We start from the raw sequence: 25,064 nt of genomic DNA, 5'->3' as shown, positions 1-25,064 counted from the left end.
GGCGGGAGACGGGAGGGGGATTTATGGGGGGGGGAGTGGGCTCCGTGGAAGGTTTTGAGGTTGCAGGATTTGGGGGGGGGGGAAGGTTTGGGGGGTCCGGGGGCTGCGGGCTCTGGAGAGGGACATATGGGGGGGGGGGGAATAAGTGTGGGAGACCCTTGGGGTATGGGTCCCGTGGGGGGGGGAGGGCATGGGGGCATCGGGGGGGGTCCGGGGAATGGAGAGTGAGGGGGGGACCCGTTGGGGGGGGCGCATGGAGAGGGGTCCCGGGTGGAGAGGGGGTCCCGGGGGGGAGAACCCCTGGGGTGGGGTCTCTGGGGGCGCCGTGGTGCTGCCCCCCACACCCCCCAGTGCTCGGGGCCGTTCTGCTGCGGGCCAGGGGGGGCCGGGGGAGGACCGGAGGGGCCGGGGGGGGGCCGTCCCTGCGCGGCTCCTCCCCGCCGCTCCCCGCTCCCGGCGCTGGCTTCGAGTCCGCGCCGCTGCCGCGGGGGAGGCGCCGGGAGCGGAGCGGGGCCGGGCGGCGGCGGTGAGTGCTGGGGGGGGGACCGGGGGGGGACACCCCGGCGGGGACACGCAGGGGACACGGAGCCGTCGGGGCAGGGTCCCCCCGGGGGTCCCGTTCCTTCAGCCCGGCCCGGGTGGTGCCGGGGGTGCGGGGTCCCCCCCCTCCCGTGTCCCGGTGCCCCCCTCCCGTTGTCGCCTGTCCCCGGCTCGGGGTCTCCTGGGGGAGCTGCAGGAAGCCCGGGGGGGGGGGAAACTGAGGCACGGGGGCTCGGTGCGGCTCCTGGGCTCGCCACCCCCAGCCCTGCTCCTGCCTCAGTTTCCCCCCGCGCGTCGCTCCCCATCCCACACGGCCCCATGGTGCGGGGTGTGGGGGGGGCAGGCTGGGGGCTGGGTCCTTCCCCCCCCTTGGTTGGGGTCCCGGAGTGGGATCCGGGCCTCGTCCTCTGCTCTGGGGGCTTCCAGGTGAGCCCCGGCGTGGGGGGAGCCACCAAAATGGGAACTGGGCCAGGAATGGGGCCAGGGAAGGGAATGGGGGCGAGGATGAGGCCGGGGGGTGGCGGGGCCTGGAGCGGGGCTGGGGGCGCAGCCAGGGAGGTGGGGCCGTCCCCGGGGGGCAGCGGGGTATAAAAATATCCGAGCTGGGAGCTTTTCCTGCCCACGGACAGGATAAAGGTGTTTCCGGGCCTCGCAGGGGCTGAGCGGGCTGGGGGCCAGGTGTCCCCGTTCCCCCCCTGCCTCCCACCCAGGGCACAGGGGGAGCAGCGTTGGTCCCCGGGCTCTTGGGGTTCAGAAATGATTCCTGGGGGGGCCAGGAGCTGCTGTGGGGGCCGGGTTGGTGGCAAGCTTGGCAAAGCCCGTGGGTCCTCCTTGAGTGCTCCTGGGGGGGCACAAACCAACCCCAGTGCCCCCCCCCGACCGCTCCCTGGGGCTGAGGGAGGGTCCTGAGCCCTGCTCGTTAGCAAGAGGCCCCTTGACGAGCTTTGCCTGAGCAAGGGCTTCAGGTGCACGGAAATTTGGGCACAGCTGAATGAGCGCCTGGGTTCACAGCCTTGGTGCAACCCCACGGGGGGGATGCTGGGCACCCAGGGGGGCTTTCACCCTCTGTGATTTACCCCAAGTGGGGTTTGGCCGTGGAGGGGACGGATCCAGGACCCTGGATGCACCAGGGGCACCCCCAGGCATTGCGTGAGGAGGGGGCGGGTGGGGACAGGAGCCCCCCGGGGTGGTGGCACTGCTGTCCTGGCATCCTCTTCCCTCTGGGATATGGGAATCTGGCTCTGCCCGTCCGTGCTGTGCTGCAGGGGGCAGGTTTGGGGTGGGAGCTGGGTGTGGGCACCCTTGGGGTCAGGGCAATGCCCACGCGGGCTGGGGGTGGCCCTGCAGAGAAGGGTTTGGGGACGTTGGTGGCAGAAATGCTGGACATGAGCTGGCAGCTGTGGGGCCCATGGCAGGGGGCTGGAACCAGCTGGGCTTTAAGGTCCCTTCTGACCCAACCATTCCGTGATTTCCCCAATTCCCTGATGTTCCCCTGCTGGTGGGCACTGCTCTGTGCTGGGCAGAGCTTTCCCACGCTGCCACCAAAGCCACATCCTGCTGCGGCCACCCAGGGGGAGACACCCCCGTGGTGGTGGCCTCGTGGGAGCCTCAGGGGCTGGGTTTTGGGGGCTCTGGGCACCCCGGGGCACCCAGCACGACCACCCTCAGCGACGTGTTGGGCTGTCAGGGTGGGGGCACAGGGGTGGTCGTCCCCATCCTCATCCTCAGCTGTCCCCGGACACGGCCCCACGGTGCGGATGCGGCCGGGCCGCGTCACCTCCGGCAGCAGGGCAGCGGAAACTCCCTCGGTGTGGGGCTGGGCATTGACTCACGGCTTCTCCTCCACCCCTTCCTCCATCCCCCGACAGGGTTTTCCTGGTTTTTCTCTCCCCTCTGCCTCTCTGGGCTCTTTCCAGGGTAGGCATCTATGCCCTGAGGGGGGCAGGGGAAGCTGGAGCACGGCTCTCCTCACTGCGGGCAGGCGGGGTGCTCAGGGGATGCTCAGGGTTTGCTCAGGGGATGCTCAGGCTCTTCTCCAGGACAGCTGAGCTTCCTCCACGAGCAACCAACCCACAGTCACTCTGTGAACCATGGGGATTGGTTTGAAGCTGGGGGGGGCAGCCCGGCTGCTTGCGCTCCGAGCAGCAAACACAGTGAACCCCAGGTTAATTCCTGGCTAACGAGGTGTTTGCGTGGCCCTCGCGGCCCCTGCGGATTTGCAGCTCGCTGGAAAATCCACTCATCCCATTAAGGGCTCCCCGGGGCTTTTGCTTTCCATTGCAGATGCCCGCTTGTCCCGGGGAGCCCGTCCCAGGCAGGGTGAGGGCTGCCGGGCTGTGGGGGCTGAGCAATGCGAGTGGGGGCGCCGGGCACACGGGGGGGAGAAAAGGGGGGTCAGGGCAAGTCCCTGCTGCAAGAGCTGTGCATTTATGGTGGGGGGACGTTGTGGGAGATCCCATCCCACGTGCCTGGGTACCACCAGCCCTATAGGTGTTGTGCACGGTGGGGATGGTTCCCAGGGGGTCCTGCGCTCCGGTGCTTGGGGATGCGGGGGGGGCACAGCCTCGCTGCACACCCAGGGGCTCGGGGGGGAGCAGGGGGCTCACGGGTGGCCACTCGGAGCCCCAGCACAGCTTCCCTTTGCTCTGTTCAGCACCCGGAGCGGTGCAGACAGCAGCTTTGGCCTCCTTGGAGGGATGAACAACCTTTGGCTTAGCCCAGCGCAGCCTCCAGGGTGCCTGGGGAGCTGAGCCCAGCGCCGGGGACGCGCAGCCCGTGCCGGGGCAGGGAGGTGAGCGCAGCTGTCCCACCGCACGTGGGACACCACACGACCAAGCACGGCCGAGTTGATGCCTTTAGCAGCTCTCCACACAGCTGCGGCTTCCCGAGGCCACGTCCCCAAAGCCAAAAAGCACCGGGGGCCTCCAGGCTTCGGGGTTGAGCGCTGGAGGGGCTGTTTCCTCCCAGACTTGCTGGACCCGGCGAGGACACGCAGGCAGGCGCTGCGACATCTGCTCTTGCTCAAAAAAAAAAAGCAAGCAAGGAGCTTCCTGGCGAGGAGACTGGGCCAGGTCTGCAGCCCGTCAGGTCCCGGGGCTGGGGCCAAACTCTGCGATGGCCACAGCCGGGCTGGGTGGGATGCGCTCCCCTCCCCAGCTGCTCGCTTTCGGCCCTCCCCAAGAGCATCGCCTGTGCCTCGGCTGCACGACGGCTCCAGGACATGACTTGGGGTCCTCAGACACCACGAGAGAGATCTTTTTTTTTGGGGGAGTGAGGTGCTGGCTGCTGAAGCACCTGCTGGGGAGAGGCAGTGGGGCTGCGGGCAGCTCCTGGCCTCTCGCAGGTTGGCGAAGCGGCAGCCCCGGCACTGGTGGCCATGGGGAGGGAGGTTCTCAGGGGGACACCCCTAGGTTTATTTTTTGGGGGGTGGGCGGAATTGGAAGCCCCATTTTTTTTTTTTTTTTGGGGGGGGGGGCGGCGCCGCGGGGCCGGCCCGGAGCTGTCCAGCGCCGGCGCCTCCTGAACGGCCGCGGGGACGCGCAGCGGGGGCACGGCGCGCCCGGCTCCACGCTCCCGCAGCCCCCTGTCCCCTCCCTACCCTTGTGTGTCCCCCCCCCCGACACCCCCTGTCCCCTCGGGGGCTGCACAGGGACATCTGCGCCCCCCACCACCCGCATGCGCCCGGGGGCGTCACACCCGCGGGGCGCAGTTTTGGGGTTAAAGGCACCAATTCAAGGCCTGCGAGGGGCTGGAGCAGCCGGGGGGACACATCCCCAGAGACCCCAACAGCCTCCGGTATCCAGAGGCCATAAATGGGGGGGGGGCTCTGGTATGGGGGTGCCTGGCAGGGCTCAGCCCCCCCCGTGGGATTTGTGCCCAGCCTGGGCAGGGCTTGGGGTCACTGCGCGGGGCTGGGTGGCGGAGGCGGCTGCAGGCTGTGCAGGGCTGAACTTGGCTGGCAGCGAGGTTTTATTGAAGTGGGTTAAGTGCCTAATGGGATTGTCGGCGGCGTGGCTAAAGGACAGCTTATTGCTGCGGCTCTGCCCTCACACCAGCCGGTTTCGTGCCCCTCCTGCACCCGCCCGCAGCTCCCCCGGCTCGGCCCCAAGCCCCCCGTGTCGTGGGGTGGAGACGAGGCCAGGACGGGCAGAGCTGGGGCCACCTGGGCACCCTCCCACCCTCCTGCTCCCCGTGCCCATGCCCGAACCCCACAAGCTGCCCGCTGAGCTGCTGCTGCACACAAGACCCTGGCTCCAGGAGGGGCTCGGGTTGTGCTGCGCTGACCCCCGGCCACCCCCAGCTCTGCCTTGCTGGGGCTCTGCTCTGGTCCCTGCGGTGTTTTTGAGCCAGAAGCCCCCTCCCCGTGGCACCAAGCCCTGGGTACAGCCCCTCGGTGCTTCGAGACCCCCGGCAGCGAGCAGGCAGCGTGGTGGCGATGTCCCACGCGGTGACACCCGGCCGGGGGCAGGCCAGGTCCCGGCCGCAGAGCGGGGGCTGAATCGGCAGCTTGTTCCCCTCTGAAGGCTCCTTTCTCTCCCTGCTCCCCTCTGTTTCTCTTAGGAAAGTTTTATGTCCCTCGTGTCACAAGGAGCCTTTTCTTTGTCATCCTTCCTGAGCGTGCCGGGGAGGAGGCTGCGTTGGAGCCGCGCCATCCCCGCAGGCAGCTCGGGGCCAGATCCTGCGTGGGGCTGCGGGGAGCAGCTTCGAGGGGCAGGAGCGCTGTGCCAGGAGGGTCCGCACGGGGCTGGTCCCGATTGCACCCACACTGTAGGATTCACTGTGGGGTTCACTCTGGAGCTGTGTCAGGGTGGGGAAACCGAGGCACGGAGTGGCGGTGAGAGCCCAGCAGAGGCTGAAGGGTTTTCATGGTTTAATGCCTCTTTGCATCACCGAGTGGCCGTGCCACAGCCCTCCCGGGCACGGGGAAGGTTTTCACCCCGGCACAGCTGCGAGGGGGCTGAGACACCCGCGTGCCCCACAATGTGTCCGAAGCAAGGGACGGGAAACGGGGCTGAGCCTCCGGGCCCGTGTGCTCACTGCTGCCTGCCCGAACCGCAGGTGTGAGGTGTGCTTTGACTCTGCTCCAAGCGAGCAGCTCGAGCCCCGAGCACAACAGATGCCTCTTTGAGCGAGGTGCCTTCAGGGATGTGCTGCTTCCCGTTTGTCCTGGGATGAAGGGCACAGCTCGGCCAGTTTCTTTTTTCCTCCTTTCTCCATGGGATGCCTCGTCCGAAAGGCTCACCCACCACTTTGTCCCTGGTCTCTAATTATGGGAAACCTGGAGCTGAGTGCCGGAGGCAGTGGGCAGCAGCCCAGCACCCCTGCGCTGAGCTCTGGCCCTGCGGTAGCTGCCAGAAGCATCCTCCCCCGGGGAGCGCATCCCGACCCGCCTGAGATTTCAGGATCTCCATCCCTGCCTGGGGGACACAAACCCCAATGCGGGGCTGAGCCCGCAGTGCCGCTGGCTCCTTGTCGTTAGGAGAAAGTCCTTTCCCTTCTCAGCTAATTGCAAAGGAGCTGCCGTGGTGGGGAGATGCCTCGATCTAGGTCAGGCTGTGACCTGCTTAGCCGGGCTGCGTGGCCGCGGCAGGAGCAGGGGCGCACGGAGGGGACCGGCCCCATGGGACAGGGGGCTCAGCGTCCCCAAAAGGCCCTGCCTGGGTGGCTGGAAACTGCCAGAGGGAAGCTGGGAATTTGCTTGGAGTAAAAAAAAGTGCTGGATCTCCTAGGGGTGACTTTAATTTGTGCTTCCTAAGAAAATGATGGGAGGTTGCGGCAGGCTGCTTCCAGCAGGAGGCTCCTCCCGAGGCTGGCTGGGTGCTGGCTGCTTTGGGTTGTCCCACGGCAGTTCTGTGGGTTAGAACATCCCTGTCCCCAGCCAGGGGTCCGGCTGGCAGCCGGAGTCACCTGGGGCAGAGGGGCCACATCCAGCCCTCCCCATCCCCAGGGGAGCTCCGGATCAGGGTGACGCCTGGAAGGGGTCCCCGTGGTTAGCCGGGCCAAATGATCGGTGCCCTCCCCACCCCAAGGCCTGGGCGATGGGAGGGGACAGCTCCAAAACCCTCCTGACCCTTTTATAGGGTCACTGCCTGCCCCTATAAAACCTCGGAGCCTGGGAGAACAAGAGGAGGATTGATTTTTTGTGGCAAACGCGGCAGCTTTGGCTTCGGCTGCAGAAATGGCTTCGTGCTGCCACCCCAGCAGGCTCTGAGGACAGAGGTGGAAGCTGTGTCCATGTGAGGGGAATCCAGGTGGAGCAAACAGATCAAAAAAATCCATAAAAAAATCCATAAAAAATGGTCACAGCTCCGGTGCTGAATGCCCTGAGAGGAGCGTGCCAGGCTCCGGAGCGGAGCTGCGTGCTGCTGATGCACAGGGGTGTCGGTGATGATAGGACCAGCACAAATCCAGGGGAACTTTTGGCCTCTGACTCGGATAAAGAGGAGCTCAGGGAAATTACGGTGCTGGGACCGGCTCTAGTGGTTGGGGGAAAATTGGCAAAGTTGGGAGAAAATTGCCAAAAAATTGAATGGGGCCGGTGGCTCTGCCACTCCTTGTAGGGCTGCCTTGTGCCACCCAGGGTGGAGAGCTGCTGGATCCAGCCCCGGGGAGGGAAGATCGACCCCACCAGCACTACAAAAGGCATTTTGGAAAAGGCTGGGTGCTGGGTGCTGGGTGCTGGGAGCAGGGCACGGCCGGCCCCGAGCCGCAGCGATGCCATCGGCAGGGCCGGGGCTGGACCTCGCGGGCAGATCCCGGGCCGTGTCGGAGACGGCGCGACTGCCAAAATGTCTGCAGGCAGTCCTCACGCTCCGGGGAAAGCCCGGCTCAGCCTTGAAAGGCAGCCAGGCTGCGGGCCGGGCTGGAACAGAGCGCCCTGTGTGTGTGTGTGTGCACGGAGAGCGGCCCCGGCGGCTCGCACCCAGCGCCCAGCGCGGCGCCCGCACAAAGCCCCCCTTGTTTGGGCTGCCCCGGCCCAAAACGCAGCCCTGGCGGGGGGCAAGCAGCACCCGGGCACCCTCCCCGGCATCTCCCTGCCTTTCCAGAGATGTTCCCAATCTCTCCATCCCTGCAAAAAAAAAAAAATAATAGATGTTGTATTATTTATTGATTTATTTGCTAATTTTTCCCTGGTGAGCTGCAGCGCAGAGGGGTGCCCAGGACCCGTGGGGGTGTTGGGGATTGGGAGGGCAGGAACGGGGCTTGGACACCGCCCGGAGCAGCTGTGGGATGGTTCCTGTGGGCACGTGTGTGGGGGTCCCTCGTGGTGCCGTGCGGCCAGATCCATGGCCAGGGGATTGGGGTGGCGGAGCTGGCCCCTGTGCCAGCTGGAAGGTAGCCTTGAGTGCCCACGAGGTGGTCCTGGGTGCCCATGAGGTGGTTTTGGGTGGCCGGAGAGGGCCTTAGATGGTGAAGAGATGGCCTCAGGTGTCCAGGAGATGGTCTCGGGTGGCTGCAGGGTGGTCCTGGGTGGCTGGGAGGTCACCGTGGATGTCCGGGAGGTGGCCTCCAGTGGTTTGGGGGCTCAGGAGATGTTTTTTTGGGTGGCCAAGAGGGGGACCCCTCCCTGCGGGGCCTGCGCCCATGTGGCCTCACTGCAGGGCCGCACCATAGGGGCCTGGGGACACAGGGACAGGTGTCCCTGGGGGGGGGGACACATGGGGAGGAGACATCACCCACGCCGTGCCTCACCCCCTTCCTTCTCCTCTCCCTCCGCAGTGCCTCGCCGGAGCCTCCTCGCCGGGATGAACGGGACGGCCAACCTCACCCCGGGCGGCCGCGGCCACTATGGCTCCGCCATCCCGGTGCCACGCTCCGTGCCCCCTGGCAAGCTGCCTGCTGTGGCCCCCCCGGCCCGACACAGCAGCCCGGGGCCCCCCGCCTCCCACCAAGCCTCGTCCCCGCGGCTGGCCTCCGGCCCCAAAAGCCTTAAACCTAAACCCAGAGCCGCCACTGGCCACGAGCCAGCCGGGGAGCCCAGCCCCGGCGTCCCCCCCCGTGGGGGGCAGAGACCCCTGGTGCCCCCCGGGAAGGGGCCGGAGGTGGGCAAGGGGGTGGCGGGCAGCCTGCGGGGACCTGGGGGTCGCCGTCCCTTGAGCTGCTCCGTGCGGGGGCCAGGGGGGACCCCTGAGATGGAGGATGCCCCCCCCGCCGGCTCGCAGAGCAGGGTGCCCGTTTTTGGGTCGGGGGCCATCAGTTTCTCCTCGGCCCCCCCACACAGCCGGCCTGTGACAGCCACCGTGGCACCCTTCCAGTACCGGTGAGTGCCCGGGGATGGGGGCACGGGGATGGGGGGGGGGGCAGCGGGGAAACCTCACTGGGATTGTGGGGTTGGGGCTGGGTGAGTGGGCGCTGGGGGCTTCCCCCTGGGTTGGGGGGCACCCATGGGAGCCTGAGGGATGGTGTGGGGTGGGCTTGGTAAAACCGAGGGGGATGTGACACCCTGGGGACCCCCACCACCATGGGACCGGTGTCCCCAGGGTCCCCGGAGAGCCCCAGGCTGTCCCCTAACCCCGCTCTGTCCCCAGGCTGCAGGGGGACAGGGAGGAGCAGGCCACGTCCCCGTGTGACACCGACCCCAAACCCGGAGCCTTGAGTGAGTCCATGGGGGGGTTTCCTTGGGGGGTGTGTGTGGGGGGAGGTCCTGTGTGCCCCCTGCCCGGGGGCTGGCCTGGGACTTGTGGGGGGCGATGCTGGGTGCCCCCCGCTCCCCTTCTGCTTGTGGGGGGGCTGGGGGGGCTGCTGGGGAAGGGGCGCAGGGAGGCTGGGAGGGGGACGGGGGGGACACACGGGGGCCATCGTCTGCGTTATTAATGCCTTGTGCGGGGCCTCCGGGAGCAGCTGGCGGCGGCTGGGAGCGGGGCCGGATGAGCTGCACGTGCAGACGTGGGGCCAGGGCTGTGCCGAGCACAGGAGCATCCCAAAAACCGCCGCACGGAGAGAGCGAGGGGGGAGAGGGAGAAGGATGGGGGGAGGAGGGAACCGTGCGGGGGCCAGGGGCTGGGGCTGCGGGGCCAGGCTGGTGGGCACGGGGTGGGCACGGGGTGGGCACGGGGTGCCCGGTGGCTTCGTGGCAGCAAGGAGAGGGGCAAAAATCACAGGCGAGGAGAGGAGCAGGGGATGGGGGGGACCCTTCCCCAGTCCCCCCCAGCTGCTGGAGCCGCGTCCATCCCTGTGGGGCTGCCATGGGGCAGGGGCTCTCCCCCCGCTTCCCCGTGCCACCGAGCAGCCGGGTGCCCCCAGGCTCGTCCCCGCCGCCCACCTCCCCCGTTTTTCGGTGTGGCCGTCCCCTCCCGAGGCCCTGCTGCCTCTTGGCTCGCTCTCCTCTTTCTAGTTTTCCACCCAGCTCCAGGAATGACCCCATTTCCGAGGAGGCGGCCGAGAGCCAGAGCGCAGCCGGGGAAGAAGGGAGGGGGGGTGGGGGGCCTGGCACCGGTGGCTCCCGGCGCTGCCAACCTCCCACCGGCACCGCGGGGCTGCCGGGCAGGGATTTAACACCCGGAGCGTCCCCAGCTGCCGGTGACACCCCCGTGAGCGGATTTGGGGACAAACCCACACCCTCCGTGCCGCGTGGTCGGCTCCATGCTCACCACGGCGTTTGTCAATGAAGCGTTTGGCACCGGGCACCGGCTGCGCTTTGGCTTTTTTTTGGCTTTTGGGGCGAGCAGGACACGAGCCCCTTTATTTTTTTTTATTTTTTATTTTTTTTGGGGTGGGGGTGGCTGAGCCCAGATACGAGGTTCCCCCCCCCCCCCAGCTGCCCCGGTGCTTTTGGGGTGGGTTTTTGGGAGGTGGCCATGCGGCGGGGCTGCTCGAAGGGATGGGATGGGGATGAGGACGGGGATGGGATTGGGGATAGGATGGGGATGCTCGGGGGATGTGTGGGGAGGGGGGCAGGCGCCTCGGGAGCCGCTTTGGCTGATCCGAGCCGACAGAAGTCGGTCAGCGCCGCGGCGCCCGCTCCCGGCACGGTTTTGCAGGGGGGGCTCCGTGCCCCCAGCCCATCCCCTGCGTGTCCCCGCTGCCTTTTGGGGCCCAGCGGCTCCAGCAGCAGCGCATGGGGTGGCCGCCGACTCACCCACCCTCAAAACCCACCCAAACTCCCCCAATTTACCCCCCCACAGGCCCTACAGCAGCAGCTGGGGCTCGGCAGAGGCCTTACCACCCCAAAACCTCCCTGCAGCGTTGGGGACGACCCACCCCATCCCAGCAGCGTTATTTTGGGGCACAAACCACCCATTCTGGCATTTCTTCATCCCCACTCGTTCAGGCGATCCCGGGACCCCCTGACACCGAACCCCAACCCCTTTGGGGGTGCCAGCGGTGCCCGTGTTGGGGGCTCCCCCCCCCTCAGGCCTCGCCACCCGTTCCCTGCCCGCGCCCCAAGGCGCTGTGTGCCGTTACCATGGCACCGCCTGAGGTCACGGCGCAGGCCTCGTTCCCCCCTCCCTGGGGACGGGTAATTAATGCCAAATGAGGCTCCGCAGCCCCCGCTCCCCCTGCCCCTCACCCCCCCCTAGGACCCCCCAGCCCCTCAGCCCCCCCCCCCCAGCCCCCCTTGGCGGTGCCGCGCTGCCTCTGGGAACCACCCCAGGCCCTCGCAGCGCCCGTTTTGGGCTGGGAACGGGGAAATTCGGCTCCTTTAGGGCCTCACCCTCGCCCCCCCCCCCCCTTCCCCGTGCGCGCTCCCGACGAGGCGAGGAGCCGCGGGGGCGCGCGGGCGGCTCCTGAGGGCGGATTCCACCCCCCCCCCACCCCATACAGCACCCATGGGTGCCCCCCCCACACCCCCTCCCCCCCCTCAACCCCTTGCGCGCCCCCGAGGCTCCCCCCCCCCTCTCCCCCCTCCCCTCCGCGGGCGCGCGCCCCGCGCGGCCCCGCCCCCTGCCCGCGCCCAGGCGGTGGCGGAGGCGGCTGCGGGCGGGCCCTTTTTGTTCGGCCCCGCTCATTCCCTTGGTTCGCAGCGCCCCGCCGCCGGCGGAGCGGCGCGGTAGGGCGGCTCCTCTCCCGTTTTTCCCCCCCCCCCCCGCCCCATTCCGTTTCCCCGTTCAGCCCCGCCCCGGTTTTGGGGCGGCAGCTGAGGGCGCTTCTCAATCTCTCTCTCTCTTTCTCTCCCCTCCCTTCTCCTTCTCCTCCTCCTCCTCCTCCCTTTCTCCGCGCCCACCGTGCCGCAGCAGCAGCAGCAGCAGCAGCAGCCGGGTTAAATGGTGGCAGCGCGGGGATGCTGGGGACAAACCTCAAGAGCCTCCCCGACGTGGAGCTGGGCGACGAGGGGACAGCGGAGCTGCGAGGCTACCGCCGGGGGCCCGACGCTGGCTCCGTGATGCCCAAACGGGCCAAGGCGGCGGCGACGACGGTGACAACGCCGGCGACGACGCCAACGGCGGGGCCGCGGGGAGCGGAGCTGCGGGTGTTCAAGGCCAGCAGCGCTGAGGGGCGGCTGCCGGGCTCCAACCTGCGCAAGCAGAAGTCCCTCACCAACCTGGCCTTCCTCACCGACGCCGAGAAGAAGCGGCAGCTCTACGAGCCGCGCTGGAGCGACGACATGGCCAAGGCGGCGGCCACGGTGGCGACGAGTGGCCGTGGTGGCGGTGGAGGTGGTGGCGGTGGTCCCCGTGCCCGTGAGGCGTCCACCATGTCGCGCAGCCTGTCCCGCTCCGAGCACTCGCTGCTGCCGCCGCGCCCCGCCGGCCCCGCCAAGCCGCCGGCCAGCGGCAAGCCCAGCCGCATCCCCCGGGGGCCCTACGCGGAGGTGAAGCCCCTCAGTAAGGCCCCTGAGGCGGGTGGAGGCGGTGGTGGTGGCGGTGGAAGTGGTGGTGGTGGTGGCGGAGGTGGCAAGTGCGACGACGAGCTGCTGGGCGGCAAGGGGCCCGCGGCGGCGGGCGCCGAGGAGAAGCCGTACCTGAAGGTGGACCCCGAGCTGGTGGTGACGGTGCTGGGAGACCTGGAGCAGCTCCTCTTCAGCCAGATGTTGGGTGAGTGTAGCCCCCGCAGCGGTGCCCCCCTGCCTTGCCTCCATCCTTCCTTGCCTTCACGCCCCCGCTGCTCCTCGCACCCCGAGGTGGTCACCGGGGGGGGGGGTTCGGGGCTGGGAGGGTTCAGTCCTGGCTTTTGTGGGGTTAAGGAATGGAAATTTGGCTCCTGGCAGGCTCTGGGGTCTTCTCCCCGTGGCTCGGCCATCAGCAGTGAAGCCACGCAGCGTGGGGTGGCCCCATGCCTTCAGGTGGGCACCCACCGCCTTGGGGTGCCCCAGTGTATTTTTGGCCACAGCCCAGTTTTAAATCAGCCCCGAGGTTGCCCTCCCAGCACCGCTGCCCCATCCTAGGGGCTGACCTTGGGGACAGCACGCGTGGGGAGCCCCAGCCCTGGTGCTGCTTTGTGCCCCCCACCCCTAGGACGCTGCTGCAGGGTGTGCGCGAGCTGCTTGCAGCCCCCGGCTTCCTTGCTTGATGTGTTTGATCTCCGAGCCTGGGAAAGGCTCTGCATGGTCGAGAGCTCGTCACCGGCGTGGTATCACGTGAGGTTTTTTTCATCCGAGCAGCCAACGCTTCGGGTCGGAGCTGGGGCTGCGCTGGCTCCGGGTGCAGGCGTGCCCGGCCCTCGCGTTCCCGTCGTGGCCGCTGCTGGTGGGGGGGACGTGGGCTGATCCCCAGCAGGGCGAGGCGGCGTCCCCATCCGCCGGCTTTCTCTCCCCGGTGGCTGTACCATGGAGGATTTGTAGCTGTGAAGAGCTCGGCTCGGTGTGGCGAGCCGGCGTGCAGAAATGGCAACGAGCTGCATGCGGCCATGACGAGGCTGCTCGCCCGAGCCAGCTGGGTTTGGAGCTGTGGCGTTCGGTGGGGGCCCTGGCGTGTCGAGTGTCTTCTCCCTTGGAGCCCTCGGGGTGTCACAGCCCCTTGCTGTGGCACAGGGCTCTGGCACACGTGTGCTGCATGCAGCCCCCATGCCGATGTCCCCTGCCTGCTCCCCTTCCTGGTTAGGGGGCTGCCCCAGCTGCCAAAATGTTCTGTGGCCACTGCCCGCTGGCCCAGGGCTCGCTGGGGCCGTGCCAGTGGCTCGTGGAAAGCCACGGAGCGAGGCCAAGGCGGGGCAGGCAGATGGCAGAGATGGGATGCACGAGGCTGGTCTGCTGCTGGGGTCCTGTGGTGGTCCCGTGGGGGTCCTGCTGCTGGGCTGGTGGATGCCCAGCCCCAGCCCCAACGCTGGGGTAACGCCAGGTCCCACTGGGGCAGAGAACACGGGAGGATTGCAGGAGGATTGGTCACGAGCAGGTCTCCACCCGCTGGTGTTTGCATGCCGTGGGGGATCTCGGGGTCCCTCTTGTAGTGCCCTGCTCTAAGGGGGGTTCCTCAGGACCTCCAGGAAAAAATCCTGCAGCTTTCCTGAGAGCACAGGGCCGGCCTGTGGAGGAAGGACTCCTCGTGCACCAGGTGAGGAAGTTTGGGGGTGGTTCCCAGCCTCTGTCCGTGGTGGGACTGGTTTTAATGGTGCTGAGCATCCCTCGGGCGGTGCTTGCCATCTGAAGGCTTGGCCAGTTGTGTGGTGAGGGCCCTGCACTGCCAAATCTGCCTCGTGCCCCCCCTGCTCTGCGTGGTTGCTGAAATAGGTCATTCGTCCACGTGCACGGACCCTGCAGCGGGGGGGGCTGGTTCTCCACCCCCAGGTGGGCAGCGTTTGGGGCTGGCCGGCCAGGAGCTTGACATCTTCCCTCCTGGGGGGGCTCAGGATGAGCTTCTTACCTTGGTGGGATCTGTGCCACTGAATCGTGGCTGTTCAACCCCGCTGCCTGTGAACCGGCCCGTCCTTGGCAGCCCGAGGGGTGGGCACGGTGACAGGAGCTGGGGACGTGCCAGCAGCGTGCCGGTGGTTGCTCCGTCACCTCCTACGTGCCGGTGGTGGACTCGTGGCTGGGGGTGCGTGAGCCCGGGCACGCGCCGAGCTTCTGGCCCTGACCCCTCGGCTTGTCTGCTGCTGCGATCCGGGCGGGTGAAGCCCCCTGCAGACCAACCCCTGGTGGGGGGCACAAACCCAGGCAGGACAGGACCCCCCCTGGCTCAGAGCAGGCTGTGAGGGCCGGCGGGCGAGGCCAGGAGAGGGGCTCAGCGGCTACCAGAGGTGCTGGTTTTGGAGAGGAGGCTTCTCCACTCTGCGGGGCTCCTTTGGCGCGAGAGCCATCAGCCTTGAGCCATTTTGCTGCGCCTGCTGGAGTGCCTCGAGAAGACCCAAGGAGCTTGGTTTGTCCTGGAAGAAAGGCGTGGGAGCCGCGGTGATTTCCCAGCCCTGCAGATCCCGTCTGAGCCGCTGACCTGTGCCGAGGAGCCGGCGCTGCCGCTGACGAACCGGAGCTCCCTGCTCTGCCGAGCGCGGCGCCTCGCGGAGCCTTTCTGCATCCGTGGTTTCCACACCTGACTTCTCATCTCCATTTCACGTTCCTCCTGCCAGAAGCACTCATTGGCCTCCGCTGAGGTGCAGCGCCGGCCAAAAATACGATTTATTTAGCAGTGGCCAAGCGCTGCCTCTCCTTTGGTTGCTGCAGATGTGTCATCTGTTTGATGGCACCCGCGCCTTTGGAGAGCCGGCGGAGATGGAACCACGCTCGGAGCAGAGCCGCCTGCGTAAGATGGAAGAGGTCACCGGGACACAGCAACCACATGTGCTTTGTAGAGGCTATTTCTACCGTCCAAATTACACGTTTCATCCCGAGCAGAGGCTGAGTCTTCTCATCAAAGCCGAGCGGTAGCTGGCTTTGCTAATTGCACCAGTGCCCGGCCACAGGAGGAAGGGCACAGAGGGAGCGTGGCCAGCTCGGGGCACACGGGGGGCTGTGGCTGAGCTCACCTTGGGGTGCAGGGACCCACGAGGTTCCCAGAGCAGCTCCAGGATCCTGCAGCTGCTTTCTGCAGCCATTTCCTTGGCCATCTCGTGCTGTGTATGGTGCCTGTTAAGTGGCTCCTAATGGGCATAAGTACCCAAATGGCCGCTGCTGCGTGGGCCGGAGCCCAGACGGCCGCGTGCGATCCCCGGGGGAGCGGCGTTCCCCGAAGGCTTGGCTGGAGGAGCCTTTGTAGCCCTGCCAGGCTCTGCAGGGGCTGGTGCAGCTGGAATAGATCTTGGTCCCACAGCCCCTGGCTGGGAGGTGGGGGGGCGATGCTGCCTCTCCCACCACGCTCAGCCTGGTGATGCTCGCGGGCAGGGCTGGTGGGGCAGGAGGAGAGGCAGGGGCCCCTGGCGAGGGGTGATCTTCACATCGCACGTGGGTGGTGGAAAACCCACAGCGCAGAAACTCCTGGCTCGTGTCCGACGCGTCCCCTGCGAGCGCGTTCAGGTGGAGGGGGTCTCACCGCGGTGACCCTGCCCACGGAGATCCCCTGCTGGCCAGGCTCATGGTGTGGGATACCTCAGCCCCACAGCTCTCCTCACTGTTTAATTAAGCACTAATGGGTGCGTTGCAGCGCTGTGCAGCACCAGCCTGGCTCGCTGGCTGGGGAACACCGGGAGGTCAGAGACCAAGTGGCTCTTCATAGCCCCGGGAGTGGGTTATTGCCTCGTAAAACACCGCCGCTGTTCTCAGCCCGCTCTGACAATGACGTTGTGCCTCTCTCGGTGCCCTGACAGGACAGCGCCCGTGTGATGAGGTTGTTTAGGAGGGGATTGATTTTCCTTCTGCCTGCAGAACCCAGCCCCTGTGTTTGGGGAGGGTGAGGAGAAAGGGGGGGAGCTGCGCCGTCGTGTCGCTGCCTCCGCTCGCGTCACCCGCCCTGCTGTAAGAAATAAATGGATCCGGATTTATCTTTCAAGGTTTCCCATGGAAAAGTAGCTGAGCAAGGACGTGAAGGCAGAACTATTGGAAATATGTTCGTGAAACAAATTCTTCCCCTAAGGAACTCAAAAAATGCTGTTCATGTGGGGCTGTGCCCAGCTGGATTTTGCCCCCAGGTCTGACATTTCCTCACTGGAAATCCATGGATGAGTGCAAGGCTTTACATGGTTCCTCCACGGGGTTGGTGTGAGGGACCAACGGGCACCTGGCATCCACCGGCAGGCTCCCCATCCCAGAAGGGCCATTTGGGGTCTGTTGGAGGGATGTTACCACGATGGGACCTGGGTCGTGTCCCCTCGAGGCCTTGCTGTGCCTGGTGGCTCCTGGCACCATTTGCTGGGTGCTGCCAGGTGTGGGTGCTGTGTGAGTGATGTGCTTCCAGCTGGGTGGCCTTGGGGAGCCAAAACCAGCCCTGCCTCCTCCTGTAGAGCCCCCTCCCGCTGTCCCGTGTCCCCAGCTTCGTGTCACTGCCCTGGCTTTGGGGTCTTGCGCTGCAGCACTCGGCTGTGCCGACAGCACGAGTCCCCTCGCCTCCGCCCGCTTCCATCTCTCGATGTGACCCGCTCTGTGCTTTCAGGCATAGCTCCACATCTCGTGGTGCCAGCAAACAATTTCCCTGGTCCTCCCCTGCCCGCGGTCTTGGCTGGTGCTTGTGCCTGCTGCCCGGGCGGGCAGATTGGTGCCAGGTCCACGAGGAGCCAGAGCGTGCGTGCCCTCAGCGGCGAGCAACCCGCCAGGGACGGCCGTCTGTGTGTGCCGGGCTGAGCCGCGGTCCCACTGCACACAGGGGCTTTTTTGGGGGGGCTGCAAGCCCCGGTTGTGGTCACACCGCTCGCCTGGCTCTGTGGCATCCTCCGAATTGTTCCCTTGTCCCACCTGCAGCCTGCTTTGTGCCACTGCGTGTGTGGCACCGGGTGATGTGAGCGCACGGTGACAGCGGTGGCCTCGGGGCGTGCGGCTCCTGGTGCAGGTGGCAGCTGCCCTGAGAGCCCCGCAGCCAAGCCGCTGGCTCTGGCCCCGCTGGGTGGAGCGGGGACGGCTCCATCCCTCAGGGCAGCTCCATCCTTGGCCTGGCTGGGCTCCGGGTCCTGAGGGTGCCTCTAATGGGGTCGTGGGCGATCGGATACGGCCCCGTTCTGCCCCCATCCCTCTCCTGCAATGTCACGTCCTCCTCGGGCACGCGGAGCGCTCTCCTGGGGGAGCGCGGGGAGGGCAGAGCGCAGAGCCTGGGGGAGGTGGGGGGCTCGGGGACCCCGCTGCCGGCCGGGAGAAGGGGAGCAGGGCTTTGGGGCTTCCCCACGCTGCTGCATTGCAGCTCCCAGCCGGGAGCAGAACGCGGAGGGGAGCTGGGAAGGCAGGGGATGCTGCATTGCAGGGCTGAGATTAGAAGCTGTGCAAATGGAGATGTGCCGGTGGCAGAGCGGGTGTGACACCGGCGAGCGGCGCCCGGCACACCCTCGGATTCGCTTGTCCTTCCTCTAATCTGCTTCTCCCACATTTTGTGGCGCTCCGGCGTTGCTTCCATTCCTCGCCGCTGCTGTTTGTCTCCTTCCAAGCATTTGTTACGGATCCAGGAGAAGGGCTGGGATTCACCTCCCCCTGGAAGGAGCCGCTGGAAGCGGCGCAGGGCAGCGGGCGCAGCGTGGTGGGGCAGGGATCTCCTCCCGGCTCCTCAGAGCTGCCCTGCAGCAGGGAGCTGGCAGCGTGGGCAGAGCAGGGGCTGCAGCAGTGCCTGGTGCCTGCAGCGGTGCCTGGGGAGACGCGGGCGAGTCCCCAGTGCCCGTGACTCCTGCCTCTGCCTTCGGCACCGCACGAGCGCGCCCGGCAGCTGCGACAGCGCCGGGTTTCCCTCTCCTACCTGGCGTAGGCACCGGGGATGCTTTACTCATCCCACATCCCTCTTTGGTTTCGTGTCAGTCTCGCTGGCTCATCCCGCCTCGCCGGGAGGTGAGCGCTTTTCAGCCCTCCCAGCAGCCAGAACGCCCGTGAGGGTCCGTCCCGAAGCTTTCCCACGGCATCGCCGGATTTGTGGTAAATGCAGGGCTTCGTTTCTGGAGGTGTGAAGGCAGAGCTGCCGTCACCTCCAGTTTCTCCCACGCTGCCTCACCCAGTGGCAGTGCAAATGAGTGAAGGTGGCGGTGTTTGTGGTGCTGACGGGGAGCTGGAGAGGAGGAGGGACCTTCAGGAGGGGACCAGGATTTGGCTTTCGGGCTGGAGCTGGAGGCCGGCGCGTGGCGGCGCGCTCCCGGAGCCACGCTTCCCTCAGAGGGCTGCAAGCCAGGGCTGGGCTCCTCACCGTGGGCTGGTGAGGGTGGGCGCTGGGGTGCTCAGAGTGCTGGCCCTGTTGGAGGCCGTGGGCCTTCCCGTGTGGCCCAGGAGGACGGGCAGAGCAGCGCCACGGGTGCTTTTGCCGTGCTCTTTGTGCAGGACCCTACGGCAGCGCTGCCCCCGGCGCTCCGGCTTCACGGAGCAGCAGTGAACAACGTTCAGAGCAGCGCCCCAGGTACCGCTCCGTTGCCGGCTATTTATAGATGTGCGAGCTTGCAGCCTCGCAGAGGGCTGAGAATAACTCCCTGATTAGACACTTCTCACAATCACACGCCTGCTGCCCATGCGCCTCGTCGCCTTCCCGGACTCCCCGCACGCTGCTGTGGGTACGCCTTGGGCCCGTGCCAGCCCAGAGGAGTTTGGCCCTGCTGGTTTTTTTTTTTTCTCTTTAATGAAGCCCTCGGGCTGGGAGCGTTAGAGCCTGTTGGGGTGTTTCCAGTTTGTTTCCAGTTCATTTTATCTCCTGGCGTTGTGTTTCCAAGTGGATGCAAACGCGGGGAGGAACAGGTAGAGGGTGATGGGCACCGATGGCCGTGGGGCAGCAGCTCCCCGAGGCGAGCAGAAAAATCCTGCCAGGTGTTGGCTGGGGCGAGCGAGCCCCTTCCTGGCTGGTTCCTGGGGCCGGGGGGATGCGCTCGGCCTCGTGGCCGCCTGCTCCCACCTCTAGAGGCTTCTCCAGCTCGGGTGGCTCCGAAGCCGTGGCTCCTTTCTGCAGCCGCCCGGCCTGCAGCCTCCCGATTTCCACCCCAACAAATCAGCGACTGGGAGAAAACCCCAAAGTCCAGCTTCCTCCCCATCCTAGCAGGGGACAGAGAGCAAGCCCACGTGCTGGAAACCTCACCGCTAACCTCGGTGAGCAGGAAAAGGCGTGTGCCCGTTCCCGGGGAGGTGGCCCCGCTCCAGCACCGGCCCCGCTGGGGTTTGTGCAGCTGCAGCCCGAGAGCTCGCAGCCGCTCGGCTCGCGGCCGCTGGCACTCGCACGCTCGTTTCCTGTCCCGGCCTCCCGCTGCGAGGGGCTCGGTGACGGTGAGGCCGAAGGCAGCTGGTGCTGGGAGGCAGCGGGGACGGGCTGGGACTTCCCTGCTGCTGCTCCAGCTGGTGCCAGGGGGAAGGAGGCCGCTTCCCTGCGCTCCTTGCCCATGCGGAGCCTCCTGGGGTGGTGTAAAACCCCAAATCCCCGGCTCCTGCAGGGAGCCAGAGCTGGGCAGGGATGTGAGGGCTTGGTGCCGGTGTGCCAGGACCTGGTGGTGGTGGGTTCTCAGGAATAATGCGCATGCAGATTTGGTGTGGGGTTAAAATCCTACTGGGCCTGGAGGACACGTTTTAGGTTGTGTTGTGCGATGGTGGCGGAGGGGAGGCACCCGCATTTGCCTGGCGCCCAGACGCAGCCCTGGAGCCTTCGTGCGCCTGGGGCTGTGCACAGCTGGGGGCTCACAGCTCCGCCGCCCTTTTGTCTTTTGGCAAATTCCTTTGTCGTAGCTCACTGGGGTGATTCGAGGCTGGATGCATCATTTTCTCTACATCCTCTCCAGCTGTGGAGTGCGGTTGCTGCGAGGGGCTGAAGGCACTCGGACACCTGGAGGCCAGCAGCGTTTCGGCCCCAAGGGGAACAGCAAAACCCAGACCAAAACCCGGGGCTGCTGGCTTCCACCTGAGGGACCAGAACATCCCCCGGTGGATTTGGGGACGCGGGAGGCACAGAGTCTGCGTCCTGCAGTGCTCCAGGCTGAAGGCAGCAGCTGGGGACTGGTTTACCAGCAGAGCACAACCCTTCCTTGAGGGCAGGAGCATCTGGCAGAGGGCAGGCGCCAGGGCAGCACCTCCAGCCAGCTCCTTTCCATTTTTTTTTTCATGCCTGGGCCCTTTTCGCTGCGCTTTCGCCAAGCAGCGTCCCGGTGCTGCTGCAGCTCGAGCTCTGACATCCATCACCCGGCCGCGGTCTGCGGAGCGCTCAGCAATTCGGTGCTATTTTCAGTGAGTTTTCCAAGCCGAGATTATTGGCTCGTGGGCATCTGTTCCCAGATGGAGAACATGTGGCCGGTTCCTGCGAAGGGAAGGGAACGGCCCCGCTCGTAAAGCAGCGTGGGGGATGAGCGAGGGAATATCTTGGAGCCCGTGAGATGCTTGGGGAGGGGAGCAGGACCCGGGGGCTCGCGTTGTCGGGGCCGCCTGGAAAACCCTGGGCAAGCAGAGCGTGCGCGGCGGCGGTGCTGGCGGTGGGAGGTTGCCTCCGCCGGTTATTAATCGTGGGGAAAGTACAGAAACCTGGAGGCAGGAGCGAGTCTCAGCTCCGCTGCTGTTTGCATTGCTGCGCACTTCACAGCCCCGCTCGCTTCGCAAAGCCAGGAGCGGGCACGAAACTTCCCGCGGTGCTTTCCTGGGCAAACACTCGGCGTGCTGCAACCGGGGGAGCTCAGGGAGGGGGTTCCTGAAAACCTCCCCGCCTCGAACGGGGCGGCTCGAGCGCTCACCAGATGTAACGGCACGCAACCGGGGAGGAAACAGCCCCAGAGCTCTCTCCGATTCAAAAGGAAATTTGCAGAGCAGCTTTTCCAGCCTCGCATTCCCCAGCGGAGCGTGTCAGCGCGCTCGCAGCCGCCTGCTGCTCTCCAGAAGCGGCCGGGCCGAGCTGCAGCCACGACCCTCGGGTGAAGCAGCGCCGGGCTTGCCCCTCGGGGGGCAGAGGTGTGGGTTTGTTTTGTTGCTAAGCTTCGTGTTCCCTTTGTGGGAATAAAGCGAGTGCTGTTTGGTTTAGCTTCTCTATAGCTTCAAAGGCAAATCAAATCTGGGTTGCCAGCTCCTTTCTGTTTTCCATCCCAGCCCATCCATGGCTTGCAGCTCAATAGCACATCCTAGACAATGGCTTTAGAAAGCAGACGCCTGCATTTTGGACCCACAGCGCTGAGGCACCGCCAAAGCGATGCGCGGGGTGCCAGAATTTGTGTGCAGGGGGAGCGGCGAGGGAAGGAGGAGGAAGGCAAACTTGCTCCGATGGGACGTTTCCAAGGAGATGGTGGTAATGAGCTTTCATTTCCACGTCGCTTTTCATCCCCTCGCGAAGCCTTCTTGCTCGGCAGCAGACATTACGCGCGCCCTGTGCAGCAGCTGGCCCTAAAACTGCTGAGCCGAGGCCATGGTGCTGCCGGGGTGCAGCCCCCATCCTGTCCCCATCCTGTCCCCATCCCTTCACAGCTCCGTGCCTCTGGCCTTGTGGCCGCCGTGCCCAGCGCGCCGCAGTGCCGAGCGACCTCGCAGCTGCGGAACGGCCCCTGGAGAGGGCTCGCTGCTTCCCCAGCTCGGTGCCACCGCTGGGACACACATCAGCACGGGGCTGGCAGGGTGAGAGCCACGTTTCGAGCCATTGGGGTCTCAGCAGGGCGGTTTCCTCGGCTCCCCGTGGTTTTCCCTCGGCCGAGGTGCCGGGAGCTGTGCGAGCCCCCAGCAGATGGCCGGGCTCCTGCGCCGTGCTCTCCTGCGTCCTCCCGAGCGTCTCTCACTTCCCAGGATGAAGAAAGGAAGTCTGGAGCGCTGGGTTTGCGAAAGCCACAATTGCTTTATGCTTTTTTTTTTTTTTCTTTTCCTGCCCTGGAATTTTTCCCTGGCCTGAAGAATTTTTAAACTAAAACATGGTGAGGAGAGAACAAGGGGAGGGGGAAAAAAGCCAGCTTTCGAAACCAGAGTGATTTCAAGGGGAAGTGAAAGTTAATGCGTGTCTCTAAGACTCCAGCTGATTTTACCTCATTTTATCAAGAGGAGAAAACACCTTTCCTCAGGCTCTTTTCAGGAACCCCCCAGTTTTACAAGCAGAAGCTTTGGGTTGAAAAATACCAAGAAATGTGGAAGTACAAGGGCAGTGCTGCTTGTGGATGCTCTCCCTGGCTGATCCTGCAGCGCAGGGCTGAGGTGCCATCGATATCACCTTCCTGCCCTCGTTTTGTCTTCCCTGCACTTCATCCCCTGCCGAAATCTCCCCCTGCCACATCCCACGACACGGGGAGCCCGAGGTGAGCAGCCGCCCTCACCGGGCCGGCCTCAGGCTGCCTTCCCCCGGCAGTAATCTTGGCAGGTCGATGAGGTGGTGTTAGAAAAATTGCTTAAATCCATCGCCTGCAAGGTTCACAGGGCAGAGTTCTCCTGGATCTCACTGCGTTTCGCACTGGAGCAGAAAAAATACTTAACGGTAATTTTTTCAATGGCTTTCCAATTTTTTTTTTATTTTTTTTTCTCTCTTGGTAAACTGTCTGCAACCACTTACAGTGTTCCTGAAGGGATTAGTTACTCGCTGGAGCTCATTGTGTGTACTCCATCCTCAGAACCGTTGGATGTGTTGCCTGGTTTGGATGGAGCTCGGGGGTCACATGGCGTTCCTTTTTTCATCCTTTCTCCCTGGTCTGTTTTATCTGTCAGGCTCCCGGTGCGAGTGCTCTCATTTACCAATTCAATAGCCGCTTTGTTGGTACACTGCACATTATCACAGCCGACTTTCCTGCTCTGCACTCATTGTCAGTGGAAAGTGTATCCAGAAAAAGACAAATCACTTCCTTGTTTGAGTGACTTTTGGCTGCTGCTTTCCCCACGACGCAGCCCTGGCTCGGCTTTTCCTCCAGCAGCCGTGGCTGCGGGCTGCGTGTCGTCAGCGCTTGGACAGGCCCCCGGAGCCAATTCGGAGAGCTGAGCTCGAAGCACAGCGCAGCGCCGATTCCCACGGCGGAGAGGGCAGCTGCTGCGCGGAGGTGGGACGTGGGGATGGGGAAAAATCCCGGCCACAGCCTCCACCACGCCAGCCCCAGGAGGGTGATGCTGGCGTGGGGATCCTTCCTGCTTGCCGGGGAGCATCCCAAGGTGTCCGCGCTGCGCGGCGTGGCTCGGCGCTCTCGGCACGCGGGAACGTTCCCCAGGGGAAATGCTGCTTGTGTGGGGGCACGGGGTGGGCGCCCACCCTCCTGCCTCATGTCTGAGTGCCTGGGTGAGCTCGTGTGCTGTCACCTTCCCTCTGCTGGGCTGGCACCGCGTGGCACTCGGCGGTGTGAGCAGCGTGTGCTGGGGAGCTGGCATGGCCCCGAGTGGTGCCGGGGGCTGGGAGGGGATGTGTCCTGCCCAGGTGCAGCACAGCCCCGGTTCCTCCTCGTGAGAGGCTCAGCTGAAACCCCTCATGTTGGTGCAGACACCTTTTCCAGCATGTTTTCTGCCCCGCCCATTCACAGCAAAGCTTGGATGTGTGTGGCCAAACAACTGCCCTGTGCAGCGAGTCCTAAAGCATGTCCGAGTCGTTCCCCTCGCCATCACATGCGGCCCTGGGCACAGATCTGCGTGCAGATGGCAGAGGTGAGATGAGGAGAGCTTCTCGATGCCTTCCCCAGCCCTGCCGTGGCACCTGGGCAGGGCTCCGCGTGCTTTGGGGTTGGTGGAGGAGAGCAGGACACAAAGGGACCGGGCAGCATCTCCCACCGCGGTGGCACGGGGCTTTGCAAGCATCCCCCTTCCCTCTTGGGGCACAGCAGAAGGAAGTCAGGTCTTCTGTGAGAGGTAAGAAGAACCCGTTCCTCCCCTGTGAATCCCCTTTGATAGGAAAAACGCAGCTATTAAAAAAAAAAAAAAGCTTAAGAAAAGCTTTTCTCAGCAGAGGGGAGGCACCGAGGGCGCTGCGAGAGGTGGGGACGGAGCAGGTCCTGCCGCCGCTGCGCTCCCCGCGGGGAAGCGGCAGCTCTAAGAATAGACAATTTATGCACATGCATCCCTTCACGGGGGTGCTGGAGGCGCTGCGCAGCAATTAGCACAAATCCCTGGCTCCCTGCAGCCTTACGGGGGTGCCTGCACCCCGCTCCGGGCAGGGCCCTGGGGCTGCTGCGGGGAGGGGAGCGCAGGGTTTGGTGCAGCACGGGCAGCCCCGCGGTGAATCTGCCCCCGCTGCTCCGTGCCACCTCGTGTGTAGGGGAGCAGGCGCAGGTTTGCCTCGGGGTGAGTGGCTCCAGGCCGTGGCGCAGGACCCCAAAATGTGTGATGAGCCCCACGATCCTCAGCCACCATTTCCAGTGGGGCAATCGTGCCCCGTGCCTGGCACGAGCAGCGCGCCCGCAGGCTGCGGCTCCCGGTGCCGGGCTGGATTTGGCACCTGGCCCTCCTGCGAGGCTGGGGGGGAAAAGAGCTCCCCTCTCCCCCCAGCTCCCCGCAGGGCTGCCGGCAGGGGGTTCGGTCACCCCCCCGGGCACACAATGGTCGTTTATCTCCGGGAGAAAAGCCCTGGTAACGCAGGGCAGAGCGTGAAGGGCTGATTAGGGGGTGCGCGGGGAAGGGCGGCGGGGTCGCGTGCAGGCACTTCCCTTCCCATTTCCAGGGCTTTCCATGGTAATGGCTCCTATTTTCCTCCGTTGTTAGG

At 65.6% G+C, this 25,064-nt stretch overlaps 1 protein-coding gene across 7 annotated transcripts in view; it reads left to right on the top strand.

Moving 5' to 3' along the window:
* Nucleotides 1-384: 384 nt before the first annotated feature.
* Nucleotides 385-25,064, top strand: part of NAV1 (neuron navigator 1) — a 57,564-nt gene continuing 32,884 nt past the window's right edge. For 3 of the 7 annotated variants that reach the window (XM_072028248.1, XM_072028246.1, XM_038168278.2), the window contains exons 1-4: nt 409-526; nt 8,260-8,800; nt 9,069-9,136; nt 11,712-12,515. In XM_072028248.1, coding sequence (XP_071884349.1) covers nt 8,286-8,800; nt 9,069-9,136; nt 11,712-12,515 — 1,387 coding nt within the window. In that variant the 5' untranslated portion in view covers nt 409-526; nt 8,260-8,285. Of the gene's footprint in view, nt 527-8,259; nt 8,801-9,068; nt 9,137-11,711; nt 12,516-25,064 lie in introns of all 7 variants that reach the window. The other 4 variants (XM_072028247.1, XM_072028245.1, XM_072028244.1 and 1 more) reach the window with 4 other exon arrangements.

Source organism: Anas platyrhynchos, chromosome 27 (assembly GCF_047663525.1).
Source record: "Anas platyrhynchos isolate ZD024472 breed Pekin duck chromosome 27, IASCAAS_PekinDuck_T2T, whole genome shotgun sequence".
In the NCBI taxonomy this organism is placed as follows: domain Eukaryota; kingdom Metazoa; phylum Chordata; class Aves; order Anseriformes; family Anatidae; genus Anas; species Anas platyrhynchos.
The sequence above is the reverse complement of the archived record's forward strand: the minus strand, read 5'-3'. Positions and strand labels throughout refer to the sequence as shown.